The following is an 18,796-nucleotide window of genomic DNA, read 5'->3' as shown; positions in this document are numbered from 1 at the left end:
GACAGAGATCAGATCAATGGAAAAGAAACAATAAGCAATGAAAGAAGTAAAGAAACACAGCCTGAGCTGAAGAGAGAGCGTGAGGGCTGCTGGAAAGTCCACCACATTCCAGCAAAATCAGGGGGAAAAGACTCACATCTACATGCAGCTTGGCAGTATTTTCTTAAGCTATTTATGACTCAAATTTCAAACACACACAAAAGTAGACAGACAGAATAGTATACTGAATGCCCAGCCCATTAAGTTTGGCAACAATTTTGAATAACAAAAATCAAGAGAAAAAAATTTCCAGTCATTTAGGCAGAAAAATTAGACTTGCCTTAAAGGAAAGAAAATCAAGCTGGCCTTGAATTTTGCTGTAACACTAAATGGCAGAAGGTGAATAGAGGAAGAGAATGCAAAAATAGAAGTCCACAGATTTGGGGTAAGGTGAGGGGCTGGGGGATAACGCTCTTCCTCAGCCAAATTATCTTTCCCCTGCTAAAAAAAAAGTCAACATTTATTGAGTACTTGCTACTTTGTTTCCCCAAAAATAACACAGGGTCTTATATTAATTTTTGCTCCAAAAGACACATTAGGGCTTATGTTCAGGGGATGTTATCCTGAAAAAATCAGGGCTTATTTTCTGGTTAGGTCTTATTTTCAGGGAAACACAGTAGGTGCCAAGGACGACTATATACAATTCACATGTGTTAACTCATCTAATCCTAATCACAGCCCATGAGGTAGGTCCTACAATTATGCCCACATGACAGACAAACAGAGGCACAAAGAGCCAGTAAGTGGTAGAATCAAAATTCAAACCCAATCAGCCTGGCCCCAGAGCCCAGACTCGTCAACTCTACACTGTATGCCTTCTCGGCAGCATTGCAGAGACTAGGAAAATATTCTACCTCTTGGAGGAAAACTACTTAAGAATATATACCAATACATAAAGAAAAGAAGCAGAACTAAGAACTCAAGACTGGAGAAGTCACAAGTAGAAGGACTGTTGGGAAGTAATGAGCCCAGTTAAACACAGAGTTGAGCAGGGCTAGGACTAAGCTGAGCTTAAAAAAAAAAAAGGGCAGTCACCTTGGGTATAAAATTTAGAGAGGTACCAAGACACATCAAAATAAACAATATTTTCACACAATTTAAAAATAAAAATTAATGCCAAAAAAAATGTCTTACGAGACTCAGTCTCACTTGCCTCACGCTAATCCTCACCCTGTTGAATCTTGTTTTTATTTAAAATTTTGTTATTTTGTTCATCATGGATGTTTTTGTATTAATTCTGTTTTAAAAGTATCACATTAAAGTATCATTTATCTGAATTACTTTGGCACCCCTTCCATTTACACTCAAGGTAAGTGCTTCACTCAGGTCACCCTAGTCTCTGCCCTGGAACTGAATTTAAATAATTTTTCTAAGCATGGCTACATAACCGAATACTAAGTCAAATTTATTTTAAATGGACTTAATCATTATCACACATTATTAAGTATTAAATATTAAAATATTACTAACAATAGCCCCAATATTATATTACCCAAGATAGGAAAGTACAGCAGAGAAACAAAGGAAATTAAAGTACGCTGAGTCCCCCTCCCTAAGAAGAGTCAAAAAGTAGTGTCATTCTTGACTTTGCTGATTAGAAAAATACAGGTTAAAGAATGCTTATGAAAGCTATAATGGAACCACTACTAGAATTTATATACATATTTTTTCCTCAAAAACGCTAGAGAAGAGTAAAGGAAATACAACCTGTGTAGCAAAATAGAGAGAAAGCAAGCAGCACAGAAACATAAAAGCAAAAAGCATAAAGAAGACTAACAGAAAAACGAACATCAGTCTAAAAAAATAAATGGACTACATTACTCTACTGAAAGATAGAGTCTCAAGATTGTGTCATAAAACAAAATGCAAGTCTAAAACCATATTTCATTAATTCTAAGACATACCTAATTTTCACATTTGAACGTCTCTGAAGCTAGAGTTTGTCTTACAGTCAATGATGGATCACAATTTAATGGGCAGCCTTTTCTTTCTAGCGGCACGAAGGATAATGGTATGTTTTACTGTTGATGGTGTTTGACAGTTGAGAAAATATGCCTCGCTTATAGAAAGTGACTCAGAAAGGTCTAAAGTAGCAAAATAGTCAAAAACATTCCAGGGAAATACAAATGAAAAGGAGACTGGGATCCAAACATGACTGTGTGACTACTGACTGACAATTAAAATCAAGCAGCTAGATGTCAGTCACATTTCACTCTCTGGTCCACCCTCATGCTCACGAGGGGGGAACTCATCAAAGGAGACACAGCAGAAGGAACCGGAAGGTGAAGGGTTGGGTGGTCCACCAAGCGGCAAATCTGGCCCTTAAACAGGCACTTACACACACCTGCAGCTCCTTACACAACACACCTTAGCAGATGTAAGAACACAGGGAAGAAGGAAAGCAACTCTAAGTGTTCCGGTTCCATGAACCGACCGGAAGCAGAAAGAAAGCTACACAAGGTTTAACTGTGGACTTACATAGGTTTGACTGTGGGACTGTCTTAAGTGTATGCCTTGCTCAGAGTACTGGAAGTTATAGTCCCCGTGCCAGGGCTAGGGGGCCTCTGCCCAGAGGCCAGTGACAGGAGATAGCACCTGGAAGGTCCCTATCTCTTCCCGTAATACAGTGAATTCATGACTCCCAGGTTCAGTAAACTTAAAAGTATTTTCCAAAATGGAGTAAGATTGACAAACATGAGAAAAACATAAGGCATATTTACGATGGAAAGCTAGGATATTAGTATCGAACAGCTTTCTCTTGGGATAAGTTGTCATTCAAACACTCTGTTTAGACAGATGTAAAAAAATAATCCACCCATACGAAATACTCTGTAGTGTTAGTTTTTCTTCCCCCCCCCCCCATATGTTATTTACTGAAGGAACCATCACATTTCTATCTTGGTGTTTAAATCAGAAAATAAGGCAAGGTGACTTATGCAGGGCACACTTTCACCAGAAGCAGTAGGTGTCAGGAAAGACGGTATAAGAGACAGAGTAAGCAAAGGGAGTCTCTGAGTGGTAGAAAGAGATGAACACTGGGAGTCTGAAGATGTCTCTGGAAAACAGGGAAGCACCACAGAAGGAAGAAGGCAACTAGCTGATAAAGCCAAGAAGAGTCCTCATAACAGTCTCACCTATTTGACTCTTCTTGACAACCCCCCCAAATAAGAGTACCAATGCAACTGGCTTATTCAATGGAAATCCCACAAATCTTCTCAGACAATGAAAAAGTCACTGCAGGGACAAGTTAAGAAAAGCACATTAAATTCTGCTTTGGTTCTCCTCTCTTCAATTACACATCCCTTGATCTCTTGTCCTGATTTATGCCCCAGGGCACATATGTCATCTACTGTGATTCCCCAAGGCTCTACTGTCACTTGCTCTGGCAGCTCTGACTCCAGTATTCTTTCCCAGCATGCCTTGCACTGATCGTTCTGTTAGCACCTGCTCTTATCTGGCACTAGAATGTGTTTGTCCGGTTACAGGTGTCGGCTCTGACTTTGAACCATGTTCGCTGGATCAAGGCCTACAAGCAAGGAACTAACCAGACGCACAGACAACAGACCCTGCACCCCAAAACCACTTTAAAGGTCCAGTTTCTCTTCCACACTGGTAAGCCACCCAGAGCGCAGACTCCCAAGGAGTCCAGCTGTTTCCAGTTCTGATGTAGTCCTGCCTGCTTCTCTGAGTAGAATCAGAAGCACCCATCTAGGCTGGGGAAACAGATGCCTACCTACCCCCACCGTTATGAATCATTGGCCTCTGTCAAGCTGGTCGAGTCGACTTCGTACTCACCAGTAACTGGACAGAACTGCATAGCATAAGCCTTGACCAAAAAGCCAAATTATTAATTTTAATGACAAACCTCTCCACACACACAAGTGAAATGAAGCATTTCAGCCCACTATCTCTCAGGGATAACATCGGAGAGAGGGCTAAGAGCCCAAAATGCATAGGGGGGAGGCAGATGAATACGAAAGTATTTTTGGATTTCAATCCAGTTGCTTGGTGTGTCTGAAATGAAATGAGCATTAGGGAGCAATATTTGCAGACAATGGCTCCAAAGACAACATATTCCCTAGGAGATACAATGAAATGCTACAGGAGATGAAATGCTACAAATTAATTTTTGATTCAGAAAAGGGACAGAAGAAAGGGAAAAAAATGCAGGGATCAGAAAGCAGAGCAACTTGAAGCAAGAACCATGTGTTTGGATATTGGGCACACAGTGGGTAATCTGTGCCTCCCTGTGCCCACTGAACGTTTAAAGGAAACCCTGGCAGAAATTTGCTTTAATGAGATTTTGATTTCCATCAACCTAGCGTGTCTTGGATATAACAAGTATGTCTTTATCAGCAGGAGTCAGGCTGCTAGAGATACTATCAACCTCACAAGCCCTGAGATTCTAAACAAGTGTGTTTTGTGGTGACACTCCCAGGGTTACCATACCCTCTTATTCCACTAGTTTGAGATTCTGGAATTCATTTTAAACTGCAGGCAACTATGATGCATTGGATACAGGAAGTAATTGAATTTTTTTTCCCCAATGTGTGCCAATAGATTTAAAAGACACGTGCAGAATGTTTTAAAACTTAAAAGGTTGTGTTATATGGAATAAAACATGTAAAAGGGTTAAGAAGTCAACGAAACAAAGCAACCACTGTGATGTTTCATGCTCCCTCTGTTCTCCAACCTTCAGTCAAGTTCCCTTGATAAAAACGGCTAAAAGGAAGAGAGGGTGAACACATGGGGCAGGGAAGGTATGCAGGAGGTAACTCCGTATGTGGCATAATTTCAGGGACACTGCTCAGTCTCTCCTCCTCCCACAGAGTTTCCATTTCAATCTGTCACCACCTCTGAAGTTCGACCTTGAGCTTTGTCCTTGAAAACCGGGCGGGGGGGGGGGGGATAGAAATTTGCTAGAAACCAGCCATGAAGAAAGATGTAAGGGATTAATTTTAGGATGCAGAAAATGGTTCAAGCTCACAGGTAGCAGTGAAAGAATCTTGGAATGAGCCCATTCGGTTGCAGAGGCTAGAAGTTACAATATAGTGTGAGAGAGAAACATAGTGTGAGAGAGATCATAGACACCTTGAAAAGCCTCCAGTCTAACACTGATCTTATGCCCAAGCCCCAGTGGGGTCACTCAGGCTCCCTCCAGATCAGGAACTGTCAAGGCATCGCATGGGATTTCCTTTTTTCCCCCCATTTTTCTGCCTCCCCCTTGTTTCTCAGTCTAGTTGTGTAGGACACAGCTCCCTAGCCCATGCTGGTATTATGAGAATTGCCCTCCCCGCCGAGGCAGTCAGTGGTTGGTCGTGGCCTGCCACTCATGGCCGCTCATGCCAACCTCTGGCTGCTCATGGCAGCCCAGCTCCAGGGAGAGCCATTGTTCAAAATCCTAGCTGTAGAGGGTGCAGCTCACTGGCCCATGTGGGAATCGAACCAGCGACCTCAGCATTAGGAGCACGGAGGTCCAACCACCTGAGCCACGAGGCTGGGCTGGCCCAGCATTTCATTTTTCATGTTGAAAAGGAAGAGGAAAGGTAGAAGAACAGGTGTGGGTCCTTCACTCTGTGCCTGAATACACAGACATCTGCTCCGAGACTGGATCCTGCACCAGAAAAAAAGGTTTTTCTTTTGTTATGAAGAACATTAACAAAGGAGTTGGCAAAATTCAGTAAGGTCTGTAGATTAAGGAATAAGATTAGATTCATGGGAATGTACTGATTTTGACCACTGTGCCATCATCATATAGGAGGGCGTCCTTTTTTAAAGACTGAAGTATATAAGGGTAAAGGTATATCATGTCTGCAACTTACTCTTAAGAGGTTAGAAAATTATAATATGCTTGTAGCGAGAGTGAAAAAGACGCAAGACGATGAAGCAAACGTCATAAAATGTTGCTATTTGGGGAATTGGAGATGGATAGATGAGAATTTTCATACCATTCTTACAACTTTTCTAAAAGTCTGAAATTATTATTTTTTAAGTAAAGAAAACTAAATATATACCTGCCTTGAGAAAAGGATGATGTGAGCAAGACAGTGTCCCTGGCCCCAATTTGGGGTACCCAGAGCATAAAGAACCCCACTCAGAAGAAGGCATCTGCCACAGTGGAAAGAGCTCGTCTCTCGCCTCAGCTCTGCCACTTAGCTGGGTGGCCTTGGGTAAGTCACTGAACTGGTCTGAGCCTCAACGTCTCATCCAAATGATGGGCATAACAATATGTGGAGATTTCAGAAAACGTGTAGCAAAGGTCAAACACTGGTAGAATCAAAGCTTAGTAAATAATAGTGGGTATTAACAGAAAGAAGCCCAAATTATCCATACACCGTCTGTGCTGGAAAACCATCCCTTTTAATCTTAGTAAAAAGGAGGGCAAAGGGGACTTGAGAAACGTATGAAATAGAAACTATTATCAGAACCTCGCTTTGCTTTTCATCACCTAAGTGGTCTCGTTCTCTCATTAATTAAGTGAACTCTGGGCAACATAGCTCAGCACGGCTTGTGTTAGTCTCGTAATTCTAATACTTCATAATTACATCTGACACAGCCTATCTCAAGCTAGTTTCACCTCTATCACTGAATTTAATCTTCACTAATATCTTTATATCTGCTTATTGATGAAACCCTCCTCCCAAAGGACTGAGGCATCTTAAGGGAGTATATCATTATCTCTAGCTTTTTGATAAAGAATTAGAAATGTTCCTGGTATGTATTCCAGAGAAGCTCTCACACAGGCCCATGAGGCAACATGCAGGAGGATGCTTCACTGCAGCCAGGTGATCGGAACAGAGAGAACAGAGAGCAGGAGGCAGTGTGCAGGTCCATCGACAGAGAATGTTGGGTAAAATGTGCTGGACACACACCCTAGGTACCATTAGAAATAATGGACCAGATGCTGCATAGCGATGGATCTTTACAGGACAACACTGAGGGCAAAGTCACAAATGGAATGAGATACAGTATTCGTGTAAACATGTTAGTTAAATGCTTCATAGCATATTTCCAACTGGTAAAAGAAAAACATACCCCATATTGGGTAGGGGAGGAGAGAGAGATAAATGAAGAAAAATTTGGATAAAAGGATAGATGGATGGTGGATAAATGGATGGATTTAAAGGAGGAAGGCAATGGGAGACACACACACGCACACGCACACACCCAGACAGTACTCATTTGCAAACACAGAACCGCCCACTGGGAGGTCTCACCTGCGGCCCCTGGCCTGGGGCTGGGCTGGCCCACCTGGTGCACACTCTGCTGCAGCAAGCTGAGGCACTCCCCGAGGCAGCTGAGGGTAGCAGCAGAGGTAGCTTTCAGGAGCAGCAGGTCCTGGTCTAAGGCAGTGAGGGGGCCAGAGCCCGGCAGAGACTCGATGGCGTGTACAAGGTTCTTCTGCTGTCCTTCCACCTGGTTCATCATCTACAAAATGGGAAGACAGCAAGGTGGTAAGGGTCAGAAGCTCTCCTTTCCACAAGATTGGAAGCCAACACTTAAACCATGGGCCTGGAGGAACGTTAGAGGAAAGTGGTGAGAGAAGCCATCATCACCCAGACTACAAGTGACATGAGCGTCAGCGCAGATGTGCCCAGTACACATTGGTCCTTTGATGAAGCAGGCCTTGGTGAAATCTGTCCACCCACAGGCACACATCTGCAGCTCTGATCACGAGAGTTTAGCGCTTTCAGTGACCACTAGGGCCATCTCAGTGTGTCATTTTACAGCTCTTCCGAAGGTAAGCCAATAATAAATACAGTAAAGGTAGAAGCCCTTGTGACCATCCTTAAGGTTCATTTACTATGGAAGGTTATCGGAGAGTGGACAATCCTTGGCATAGCCTTAGAGCAAGATTAATACCTTCCTTTTCCTCCCGCTACAATTCCTAACTCCTGGGCTGTTTTTGAAGTTCAAGAAATGGAAGTGAAATCTGGACCTGCTGATTTGTATAAATGAGATCAGTGTGAAGCCAGGCCTGAACCAGTCCACCCCCCAATATGCTAAATAGGATGTGACTTTCTTAACACCATGAAAGATGCCAGGAGGAAGGAAAACTTAGGAATGCTAGAGCTAGCCCTATTCCACGGCTGAGGCTATGACAACCCAAAATAACCGTATTTTGTGGCCTGGCTCCAATTCATAGGCTATAGGTAAGCAGTAGTTGGATCTTCATAACCATATCTTCGCATGGACAAGTCAAGGAGAAAGGAACTCAAGAACTAGAAAAAGACTTTACTGGTTATCTTGTGAAGTTCATTTCCTTCATGTTTTATACCTTATCTCACTAAACAAGATGATGTACAGAAAGTGCACGTCTAGCAAATAAACAGTCATTCTGAAACGTGGAGTCAACTATACGTAGAGCAACCCACCCAAGGTCCCAGGGCTGCTCAGCGTCAGAGGCAGGAACCAACTCCTGGTCTTAAAGTGTCATCGACTGCTCTTTAAGCTTCCCCCACAAAACTGTCCTCAATTTGAAGCAGTATCTCCTGCTTTGTCACTGTCATCCCAACAGGGTCTTTGGTACCATCATGATGTCACCACCTGGGGAGAAGCAATAATTCTGTAAGGACCCCTGGACTTGGACACAAAACTCATCCCATGTTGGGCCTTATTTTTCTATTTCCTTTTGAAAACAAAGACCTAGTATTTTCTAGCATTCTGTGTCATCATCTGCTTAAAAGAAAAGTTTATCCGTTGCAATTTTATTTACCAAAATAGGTGCCAGTACTTCAAAAAAGATTGTTTTAAATCAATGTTAGACATAGGGCACAGACATGGTGCATTTTCTCCTTGATGTGCACACCCACCGTCTGCCATGCAAATTATTTTTTGCAAATTGCAGAGGCTATACCTAGCCACTCTGGCTCCTAAAACAGTTGCTGAGGCATCACAGGCCTCAGTATGTATTCGCTTCTCTTTCAGGTCTTTGCTTTAAAGTCGACTTTTTAGGAAAGCTTCCTGAACCACATAATTTAAAATTGCATTCCCTAGCCCAACCTTTGGCACCCCTATGCTCCCTACCAACTTATTTCTCTGCATAGCACTTACCACCTTCCAACCTAACTTGTAATGGACTTGTTACGTACGTTCATAATTGTGCTAGTGTGAAAGCAGGGATTATATCTGTGCTGTCCACTAATACATCCCAAGTACATTAAATACCTGTTGCGTGAGTCAATGAATAAATCCCCAGTCTCACTCTTCTGTCACTCAAGTGAAAGAGACCTTTAAAGGTGCACTTATGACCCAAAGTCTATAGAAATCATTATGCTCGATTAGCGTAATATGGCTGAAGATTTAATAAAGGATAATACCTCCATTATCAGTTCAGCTTTGCCAAGAAATACTGCCAACTGGTTTAATTTCACTTCAAAGAAAATAAAAAGTGTATGCATTCTTTGACAGTCAACTATACGTAGAGCTGCTAACAGCTAGGGAGAAGTGGATTTCAAACTCTGTCGAAGTCAGCATTTCCATAAATTCCTACCATAAAATCTTGTCTTAGAAAAATGATGTGTTGAAAAAAAAATATATATAATGATGAAACGTGTAACACATTGTGTTCGTGACTACGATGGATGATGCAATGACGCTTAAGAGAAAAGGTAAGTAAAATTAAGCCACTAACTAGATGGAATACACTTGTTTTTAATCAACAAAAAGAACTAACTATATTCCAATTATATCGCATAGGATAAAGACGTAATATTTTATGCTTGTGAAACAACATGTAAATCTCAGGTAATAAAAACACAACATTGACTTACAGAATCTTCTACACTATTACAACAGAAGCACAGGCCCAGGAATCCACATATCTGCTCTCTGAAAAGTACTCAGCAGCATTTATTAAAAGCCTATTGCCAGTGCCGGAGGCAGGACAGCCCTGTGAGAAGGGGCATTTGAAGAAGTGGTGGGTAGATGTGACAGTTATTAGGTTGCTGCAAAAGTAATTGTGGCTTAAAATATTAAAAATAGTTGCAAAAACCTCAATTACTCTTGACCAACCTAATATCGTGTCTGAGAACTATTGGCACTGAGAGGGCGGGGAGTCAGGTATGTTAAATACCCCACAAATCAGGGCACAGTCCCACATAACAAGAACTTTCCTGCTCCAAAATGCCAAAAGTATGCCCTTGAGTAACCCTGTGCTAGAGACCTTTCAATAACCAGGCACTTGATGGATTTCAACACCTTTCTCGGTAAACTGAGCTTTCAAAATGAAACAAGCCTAGCACAGGGCTTGACACACAGTAGACTCCTCTTCAAGATTCATTTTCTGCCCTTTTCCCACGTGAGGCGAAACAGAACTCTAGTCTTTAATGACACAATCGATGCCAATCTTCACTTTATTTCAGCTTCATCAGGCTCCAAAAGAAATGGAATGAACCCTAAAAGAAATGCAGGACACCCAGTCTCAGAGCTGTATATCACAGTTACTACTGCGCTAACATTTCTAAGACTGGGAGGCACTGATGAAGAATCTTCATCGGACTTTGGAAGAATAAGTTTTAGCAATTTCCATATCTAAGTTTAATTAAGGGTACATATGAGAAGATGAATGTGGCACTGAAATGCTGTCTGCAACAAGAATATCAACAGCGAATTCTTCAAGCAGCTCCCTCTCCCCTTCCAAGTTCCTACAAGGGATCAACAGAAGACGAAAACACAACCATCCACAAGCAGATTCACCTACCGCCACCAGCCTTTGAAAACGTTGTACCACTTACTTTATTACACAAGTTTCAAATCAGAGCTCTTCACACTTCTTCTGAAGCCCATCAACATCCATCACTTGTAGTGTTTAAAAACAAAACAAAACCAAATGCACGAGTTGCATTTCTTGCTGACATTTGGCTTCCACAACATCTTGTAACATAGGGCGCAAAATGGGGCCCCAGATGAAACTTCAGAGGTCCACCCCCTGAAAACGTCAACTCTGATGTTGTGAAACTGACTACATGTAGCTCCAGTTGAACTTCACAGACAAGCAAATTTCACAGGGAAAGGAAAATTCTGTGGCCCATTTCTCTAGCACAAACAATGGCATATGCACTACGAAAATCAAATCATAGGAGTTAAAGCTAAGAAAAATCAGTGGCTGCAGGTTTTATTTTCTTACTTTATTTCAATGAGACAGAAACCAAGATGCAGAGACCCAAATCCATTGTCATCCAGCTCAAATGCTGGGATCTGGCTAAAGAGAGACCTGAAGGGGGGCCAGCAAGGGGACGGGGCTTCGTCTGCCTGGATAGCTTACACTGTTCTGAGCTGCAAATCCTGGAGCAGGTTTGAGAGGCATTTGAAAGGCTCAGGTTTGACAGGCCAGATATCGGTGAACACCAGCTCAGTCACTCATCCATTAGTCATCAAAGGGAGCATCCAGCATCTTCTGAACACCGATTCTTTATCCTCGAGCAACTAGGGCCGCTCGCCTTGGTTGGCAGAGCCTCCTGGGCTCACAGATTCCTCTGTATCATCAGGAACTCGATCCATCTGGCCTGGAAGTTGACCAAACAACTTGATGGCCTTGGTTTGGTATTTCTCCCCAGTCTGAGGGAATTCCAAAGCCCCTTTTAAGTCTCCCCTCTGGGTCAGGGATCAGCCCTTAGCTAAGTTAGGCACCTTTTCACTTGGCCCAAGTCCTCACATAAGCTTAAAAGCTATGCGTCAAGGATCTTTAGAACCCCGCTATCCCCTCCCGGCCTCCCCCACACACAGCTTACTGTCTCCATTAACATAGATTTACTATCCCACTACTCTTATTAGCATTACTTTAATATCCCAAAAAGGGCTTGATCGCGCATTACAGAAATTTCCTGAAATATCCATCATCTGTAATGGAAACCATCAGCAGACAGTTTGTACCCTAAAACTCTTCGAATGTCTGGCTTCAAAATCCTTGCTTCCTTGTTCCCACCAATCCTGAACTGTTGTCGCTTCACTTTTCCCTAATCCCAGTCAAGTCCCTGGATTGTCAACCAAGCTTCAAGTTCTAACCTGCCTCCCCTCTCGGAGACACTGCCTGCCAAGGCCCTGTGGGGATGGTGTTCTCCCTTACAGGGGCACATATGAGAAGATGAGTGTGGCACTGTCTTACCAACAGAGAGCCGACGTTCCAGTCTCCAAAGCCTTCCTCCCAATTCTGGGTGTTGGGACACAGTAAGTCCCCGCCTCTCACCTAAACAATTTCTTCCCCTTGCGGACTTTCCTACCTGACGTTCAACCTTCTGCCTGTATTCCCTGGGCTATAGCGCTTGTTCCACCTCTTGGCATAGTATCTACTGGGAATGATAACCTACCAAGAGTGTCTTCTAGGCAGGGTCCTGGGTCACCTTGGGACACCGCTCTCTGTCCTTCTAAACTCAGTGCTGTGTAGACATGTCCTAAACATCTTATGGACTCCCTAATCTCTCTCAAGGCTGGCTAGGTGAGTACAGAACGAAAACCCCATCTAGTGGCCAGATCCCCAAATCCACACCTCTCTAGGGTGAAGAGAGTGCCAGTGGCAATAAGAAAGAAGGATGAGGAGGAGAAAATGGAGTCCATTTCCAACTGGGAGAGACTGCTGGATACACACACGAGGTTACCCATGAAGGAGAATCAAGTGAAAAACACAGGAAGAGAATGGAGAAACCAATGGAAGGAACATAACACTCTATTCTATAAACCAAAGGAACCCAAAAAAAGGGGTCAAGAAGGAAAGAGTTCCAAAAAATTAACCATTTGGTCTCCAATTACCTTACTGCAGGGGAAGGCAGACTTCTGTAAAAGGCCAGATAGTAAATATTTAATGTTTTGCAAACCACTGGGTTGGTCTCTGGGACGACTACTCAACTCTGCTACTGTGGCTTGAAAGCAGTCACACCAGGTGTAAACAAATGAACGTGGTGTGTTCCCCTAAAACTAATAATTGACTCAGCTCAGTTTTGGTGTCAGATACTTATTTTTTTCTCATTCGAGTGGTGGCTTTACTGGTTCTCAGGATGAGTGGTGATTTTCAGGTGTACCCCAGACATTTTGGTTGTCATGTTAGAAGATTCTAAGTCCAATTTGATTTTTTTTTTCTTAGGAGGTAATCACATGTTTAGGGTTAGCACACAGGTCGTAGCCTATTTTTATGGCCTGTGGTTTCAATGGCAACCTAATTTCAGACATCTCCTGCTGCAGAAAACAACTATGGTACAGTTTCTCCCACTCACTGTCCCTTATCCCACCTTTTCTCACCACTTGCAAACAACTCGTTTTTGGCTTTTGGATTACAAAAGGCTGGCATCAACCACCATCCAAGAAAATCTGTCAATACAGCTATAAAGAAGGAAGTAAAAATTACCTGTAACCCCACTTCCTGGAAATTAAGCACTGTTAACTTTCTGGTATTATTCTGACTAATTTATACAGACGTACACACAGGTTATATGATTTTATTTAAAAAAGATCATCCCTTCTATATCATTCTGTAACCTTGTTGCACTTACAATGCATCATCTCTGACACCTGGGATTGACTTCAAAATCATCCAGTGGGGGTGGGGGAGTGAGGATGAAACGATATTGGCTTTGGTGGCAGGTGCTGAAGTTGTTGACAGTCAGATGGAAGTTCAGTATTATCTTCTCTAATACTTTTATGTTTGAAATTTTTCACAACAACAAGATTTTTTTTTTAACTGGGGAAACTACACTGCCATGGATTGAATTGTGTCCCACCAAAATTCCTATGTTGATCCTAAGTCCCACGACCTCACATGTGACCTTATTTGGAGAGAGGCTCTTTACAGAGGTAATCAAGTTAAACTGAGATCATTCCAGTGTCCCCTAATCCAATTGGACTGGTACCCTTATCAAAAGGGGACATTTGGACCCAGCCTCAGAGGACAGGTGAGGGAAACCACAGGAGAAGATGGCCATCTGTATACCAAGGAGAGCCCTGGAACAGATGCTTTGCTCACAGCCCTTAGAAGGAACCAGTCCTGCCAATGCCTTGATTTTGGACTTCTGGTCTCCAGAACTGTGAGATAATAAATGTCTGTTGCTTAAGCCGCCCGGTTTGTTGTACTTTGCTACTGCAGCTCTAGGAAAGTAATGCACACATCGGAGAGACATCTTTCTATATCAATAAACACAGATCTTATTTTAATGGCTGCATCGTAAGAGACTTTTTCACTCCAAGCAGAGTAGACCCTGGCTTTTGAGCAAAAGCTCCTTCAATGCAATCTCACCATCACTTTTCAGGTAATGTCTGCTAAGGAAAAACTGAGGTGGAGAAGGCATGTCCAGAATTATGGAACAGAAGATGCCCATCGAAAGGTTAAAAATTAATTTTTAATCCATGTGTCAGTACTGAATGTTAACATATTGGTAACGAGGGGCACAAGGTGCAAAAGGAATAATTTCTTGTTCTCAAAGAGAATGCCACAGGCCAAGAGAAGGATTTAAGTAGAAGGGAAGGGGTCGGTAAATCATCGCCTTGTTCACTACTCATGTGTCTGCATCCTCTGCCTCCCACACACAAAGCCTTGGACCTGCAGGAGGCGCTGAACTCAGAGGAAAAAACACACTCTCCCGACCAAAGGTTGGCCTCCCCCGCACCTGGCCCCCAGCCAGGGCTTCTGCAGAAGCTCCATCCACAGGAGGCTGCTCTGCTTTGTTTTCATGAAAAATATCTTTCATCCCTTTTTCTGTACAAAAGTTATACTTCTCACAGAAAAAATAATCAAATAGAAGGAAAAAACACTCGTAATACATCCAAGACCAGAGAAAATAAATGTTAAAATCTTGGTGTGTATATACTTAACCACATTTTTATGCATATATATATTTTGCTTTTTATGAAAATGGTTGCACATCATGCTTGTAGCCTTTTTTATTCCACATACCACGTCGATAAATTTCGACAATACTATAATACTGCAGATCACTCCATCACATAAATGTGCCACAATTTATTGCCTAATTCCCTACTGTTGGACATTATAGCGAGGTCTAACTTTCTTCTCTGTGACAAATTACAATTCAACAAACTTCTCCAGAGTTAAATCTCAGCATAAATTTGTAATGATTTTCTTAAAATAAACTCCGAGAAGAGGAATTGCTTTAACATTAATTTTAAGGCTTTTGATAAATACTGCCAGCTCACCATCAAAAAAATTGTATCAATTTGCATTCCCTCAGCAGAGTGTGAACTGCCCTCTCCATCACTCTCTAAAATCATCTTTTTGTCTTTACCAATTTTAACAGGCAAAAAACCCAAAACCAAAACCAGTATTTCATCGTTTTAATTCATTGCACATGCCACTGTAACACGGGAGATAAAGACGGGTTAAGAAGTTTCCATATCCAGCAACAAGTAGTAAATAGGCCCTAGAGATCTAATGCACAGTATAATGAATACAGACAACAATATTTCCTATAATCATCAAACTTGCTAAGAGACTAGAACTTAATTATTCCAACCAGTTAAAAAGAAAGGGTAACTATGTAATGTGATAGAGGTGCTCAATATTGTTACAGTGGCAATCATACAAATAAATGTATCAAATTAACATGTTGTACACCTTAAATTTACACAATGTTATATGTCAAACATATTCAATTTTAAAAAAAAGTTTCCATGTCCAATAAAGAAAATGTAAGCAAATAAGACTAAAGGGAGTCCAGAAAGTGTGTTTCCTTCCATAGAGTGGAAGCAGGAAGGTGGATGGCGGGAGGCCACTGGTGCAGGGCACGGGGACAAGCCGGTCCCTGGCTAGGAGAAGGAAAGCTAATCTGAGGAAAGGAAGGGGAAGGACTATTGGGAGAACCATGTGAAGAAGCCACAGTTCTCTCATACAAGGTACCAGGGACTTTGGAACAATGGGAAACAGCTGCCGAGGTCCCCACACCCTCAGTGCCTGAGGGAGGGCTCTACCGGGAGCTTGTCCAAAGGGCCTAGTTATTCTGTCTCCAGAACCTACTAGATAAGGGAAGGGCATTGATCCACTCCACCAAGCCTGTCCAAGGTTCTGCATCTGATTCAACCCAGCATTGGAGCTTAAGAGAACAGCAGAAAGCAGCCCTTTGCTCTCCCCACATCTCCTTGTCTCTTCTCTCTCTGCCTTTACCTCTGGTACAAAAGCCTTATGAGTAACATCCATTTACATGAATAATAGAAGCAAGGTCATCTCACATCTGGGGGAAGGGGGAACGCTACAGTTTACAAAAGTGCTTTCATATTCATAGTCTCTTATCCTCCCAGCTCTGCCCTGGCCACAAGGCAGGGCTGGTTAATGTGATTCTCCTTTTACACAACGCTGGGGCCCAACTCACAATCCATAGAAGCGAGGTCAGGACTCAAGTCCAGGCTTCCGGATCCAAACTTCTCTGCCCCTTCTCTCAGGAGGCACCCAGAACAACACTGCACTACAGATGGTTCCTGATCGCCGCACAGAATGTACACACAATGTACACACACACACACACACACACACATTCTGATGCTCACCGAGCACAAACTTCCACCTAAAAAGTAGAGGCTTGGGAACAACCAGTTTTATCCACTGGGCCAATTAATGGTGAACTGAATGAGAAAGGGTTAGACCTCACACTCTTCCTGGGTAAAATCTCCAGAAAAGAAAACGTGATTCATGAACTAAAACCGGACAATAAAGGGTAAGGATTTGTTCTGCATACAGTGTAGGAGGCCAGTCTGTTTCTCTCGCAGAATGTAACCTTACAAACCAAAGACCAACGAGTATGAAATCAAACCGTTGTCTTTGATCCTGTTCATTCACATTCCTTATAAATGCTCAGACTGCCTCAAAGAACCTCTAAGTTTCTTAGATATTTAATCTCCGTTGTGGGCAATTCACTTATTTTGCAGGGAGAGAATGCTGTTTCTAAGAATTCCTGAAGAAAACATGTCAATTGACATCCGTATTCTAACTTCAGCGTGGTGGCAGATATTTATCTCAATCTAGGCCTTTGCTCTATCTAGTAGTAAATGCCTGCTAAGCTCCTTTAAAACTTACTCTTTTTAGCTCAAATATCTACAAATGTAGCAGACAAGAATATAACAACGTAGCTTTCTTTTCCAGCTAAAATTAATTTCACTTGTGCCAATTATTTCTCAGAAAAGAAATGCATCTCCAAAGAGTACTTAAAAGAGGGGGGAAAATTTGGAGAAGACCATCACACCTCTAGGCGAATCCTTTATGGCCTTGGAATCTTGGCAAATGAAACTCTGGGGAGACAAATGCATTCATCGGGAATCTGCTTCATTAATCTGAAAGTGAAAATTATGTTAAGGGATAACCCACCTGTAATTAATATTTATTGTAGCCCCTCTGGCTAAATGACAGCACGCTCACCATTTTGCAGAAGAGAACAAATTCCTGCACACAAACTGCTTCAAACGTAATCCTCACGGTGCTCAGATATGGCATAGAATAACGCTATGTCAGAGACTGCACTTTGCAAAAAAGCTACCCACCCTTCGCAGATGTCTGCATTTGAAATTGTTTTCCAGCGATAAAAATGAGCGGGCCCGGATCCACTCTGCTCCTTTTCCACACTTCCTCATGACCCTGGCATACACTTTTTAAGAAAGCCAGTGTAAAGAGTGTAGTCTGTGACCACTAGTCATAGGAATACACACGCAAAAGGAACTTATTATATTATAATTAGTTCCATACACATCTACCTCCAGGGCTCAGCATACTGATTGAATCAATTGATTAATCCTCTGCCATAACAGTGAACTCTTTATGGGAAGAGCCTATGGGAACTTATTCATCAAAGGACTGCTCACAGGAGATGCTGAATATATATTTTCGCTGGGTGGGTGGAGGGATGTGCTATCTAACCCAATTGAGGATTCTAATATTCATGAGATACAAGGATGCACACTATTCACAAACACTTGAAAACCTCACTTCATAAGAAGATTTATTCATCAACTGGAACATCAGTCAAGACTTTTACCTGAAACAATTAGTCAAATAATGAGATATTTCCCTAAACTCAATACTAGTGTGACATGAATACCAGTGTAACACAGCTTCTTGTGAGAGGGTTCTGAAAGTATACTAACTTTTTATAAATGCTTATGATAAAAACCAAACTCCAACTGAGTCCAGACTATCCTACCTCTTTTCTCTTTCATTTGTAGTACGTCTCATAAGGCAAAGCCAATAGAGTCCACCAGGTTTGAAGGAATTTAAGAGGAGACACGGGCTCGATCCATAGTCCTCTCTTAGCTTATACCTTTCCAGATGAGTTCAAAGTCTAGGAAACAACCCAATTAGCTGTGTGACTCATTTTCTCATATTAGGTTCATGGGTCTAACACTTCCATTAACTCTGTGGAAATTAAAATTGCCACCAAGGAGCTCTGGATTTTGCTACAGCATTAGCCAACTCTCACTCAAGAGCCCTCTAGAGTCTTCCCTGTGCAGCTGAGATTAAAACCGTTCTCTCTTTCATGACAATAAATTCTTCTCTTCTCATAACCATCACCAAACCTGAAAGAGTAAAAGAAAATGTCTGGCCCTGGCAATGACCTTGGAAAGTACAGGATCTGAAAACGGAATTATGGGTAATTCTCAAAAATGGTTCCTTGTGTATCTTGTGCCGGATGTTTCACAAATACCCTACCTACTTGGGCAAATTTGTATGTCTTGATTTTCTCTCAAGTTACATCTTGCCTACAAATCCTTTCCTCTTTGTCCCTCCCGGTCAAAGTCCTACTAGGTTTCCATTACCCAGGTCAGGGCAGTG

General features: G+C 42.2%; 1 protein-coding gene across 3 annotated transcripts in view; it reads right to left on the bottom strand.

Annotated features, from left to right (window-relative positions):
* The window catches only part of OSBPL10 (oxysterol binding protein like 10), a 261,251-nt gene that overhangs the window by 61,333 nt on the left and 181,122 nt on the right, over positions 1-18,796 (bottom strand). For all 3 annotated transcript variants that reach the window (XM_074312716.1, XM_019727744.2, XM_019727745.2), the window contains one exon: positions 7,257-7,467. In XM_074312716.1, the coding sequence (XP_074168817.1) occupies positions 7,257-7,467 (211 nt within the window). The remainder of the gene's footprint in view (positions 1-7,256; positions 7,468-18,796) is intronic.

The sequence above is a fragment of the Rhinolophus sinicus genome, linkage group LG10 (genome assembly GCF_036562045.2).
Source record: "Rhinolophus sinicus isolate RSC01 linkage group LG10, ASM3656204v1, whole genome shotgun sequence".
NCBI lineage: Eukaryota > Metazoa > Chordata > Mammalia > Chiroptera > Rhinolophidae > Rhinolophus > Rhinolophus sinicus.
This window is presented reverse-complemented; position numbering and strand designations above follow the sequence as displayed.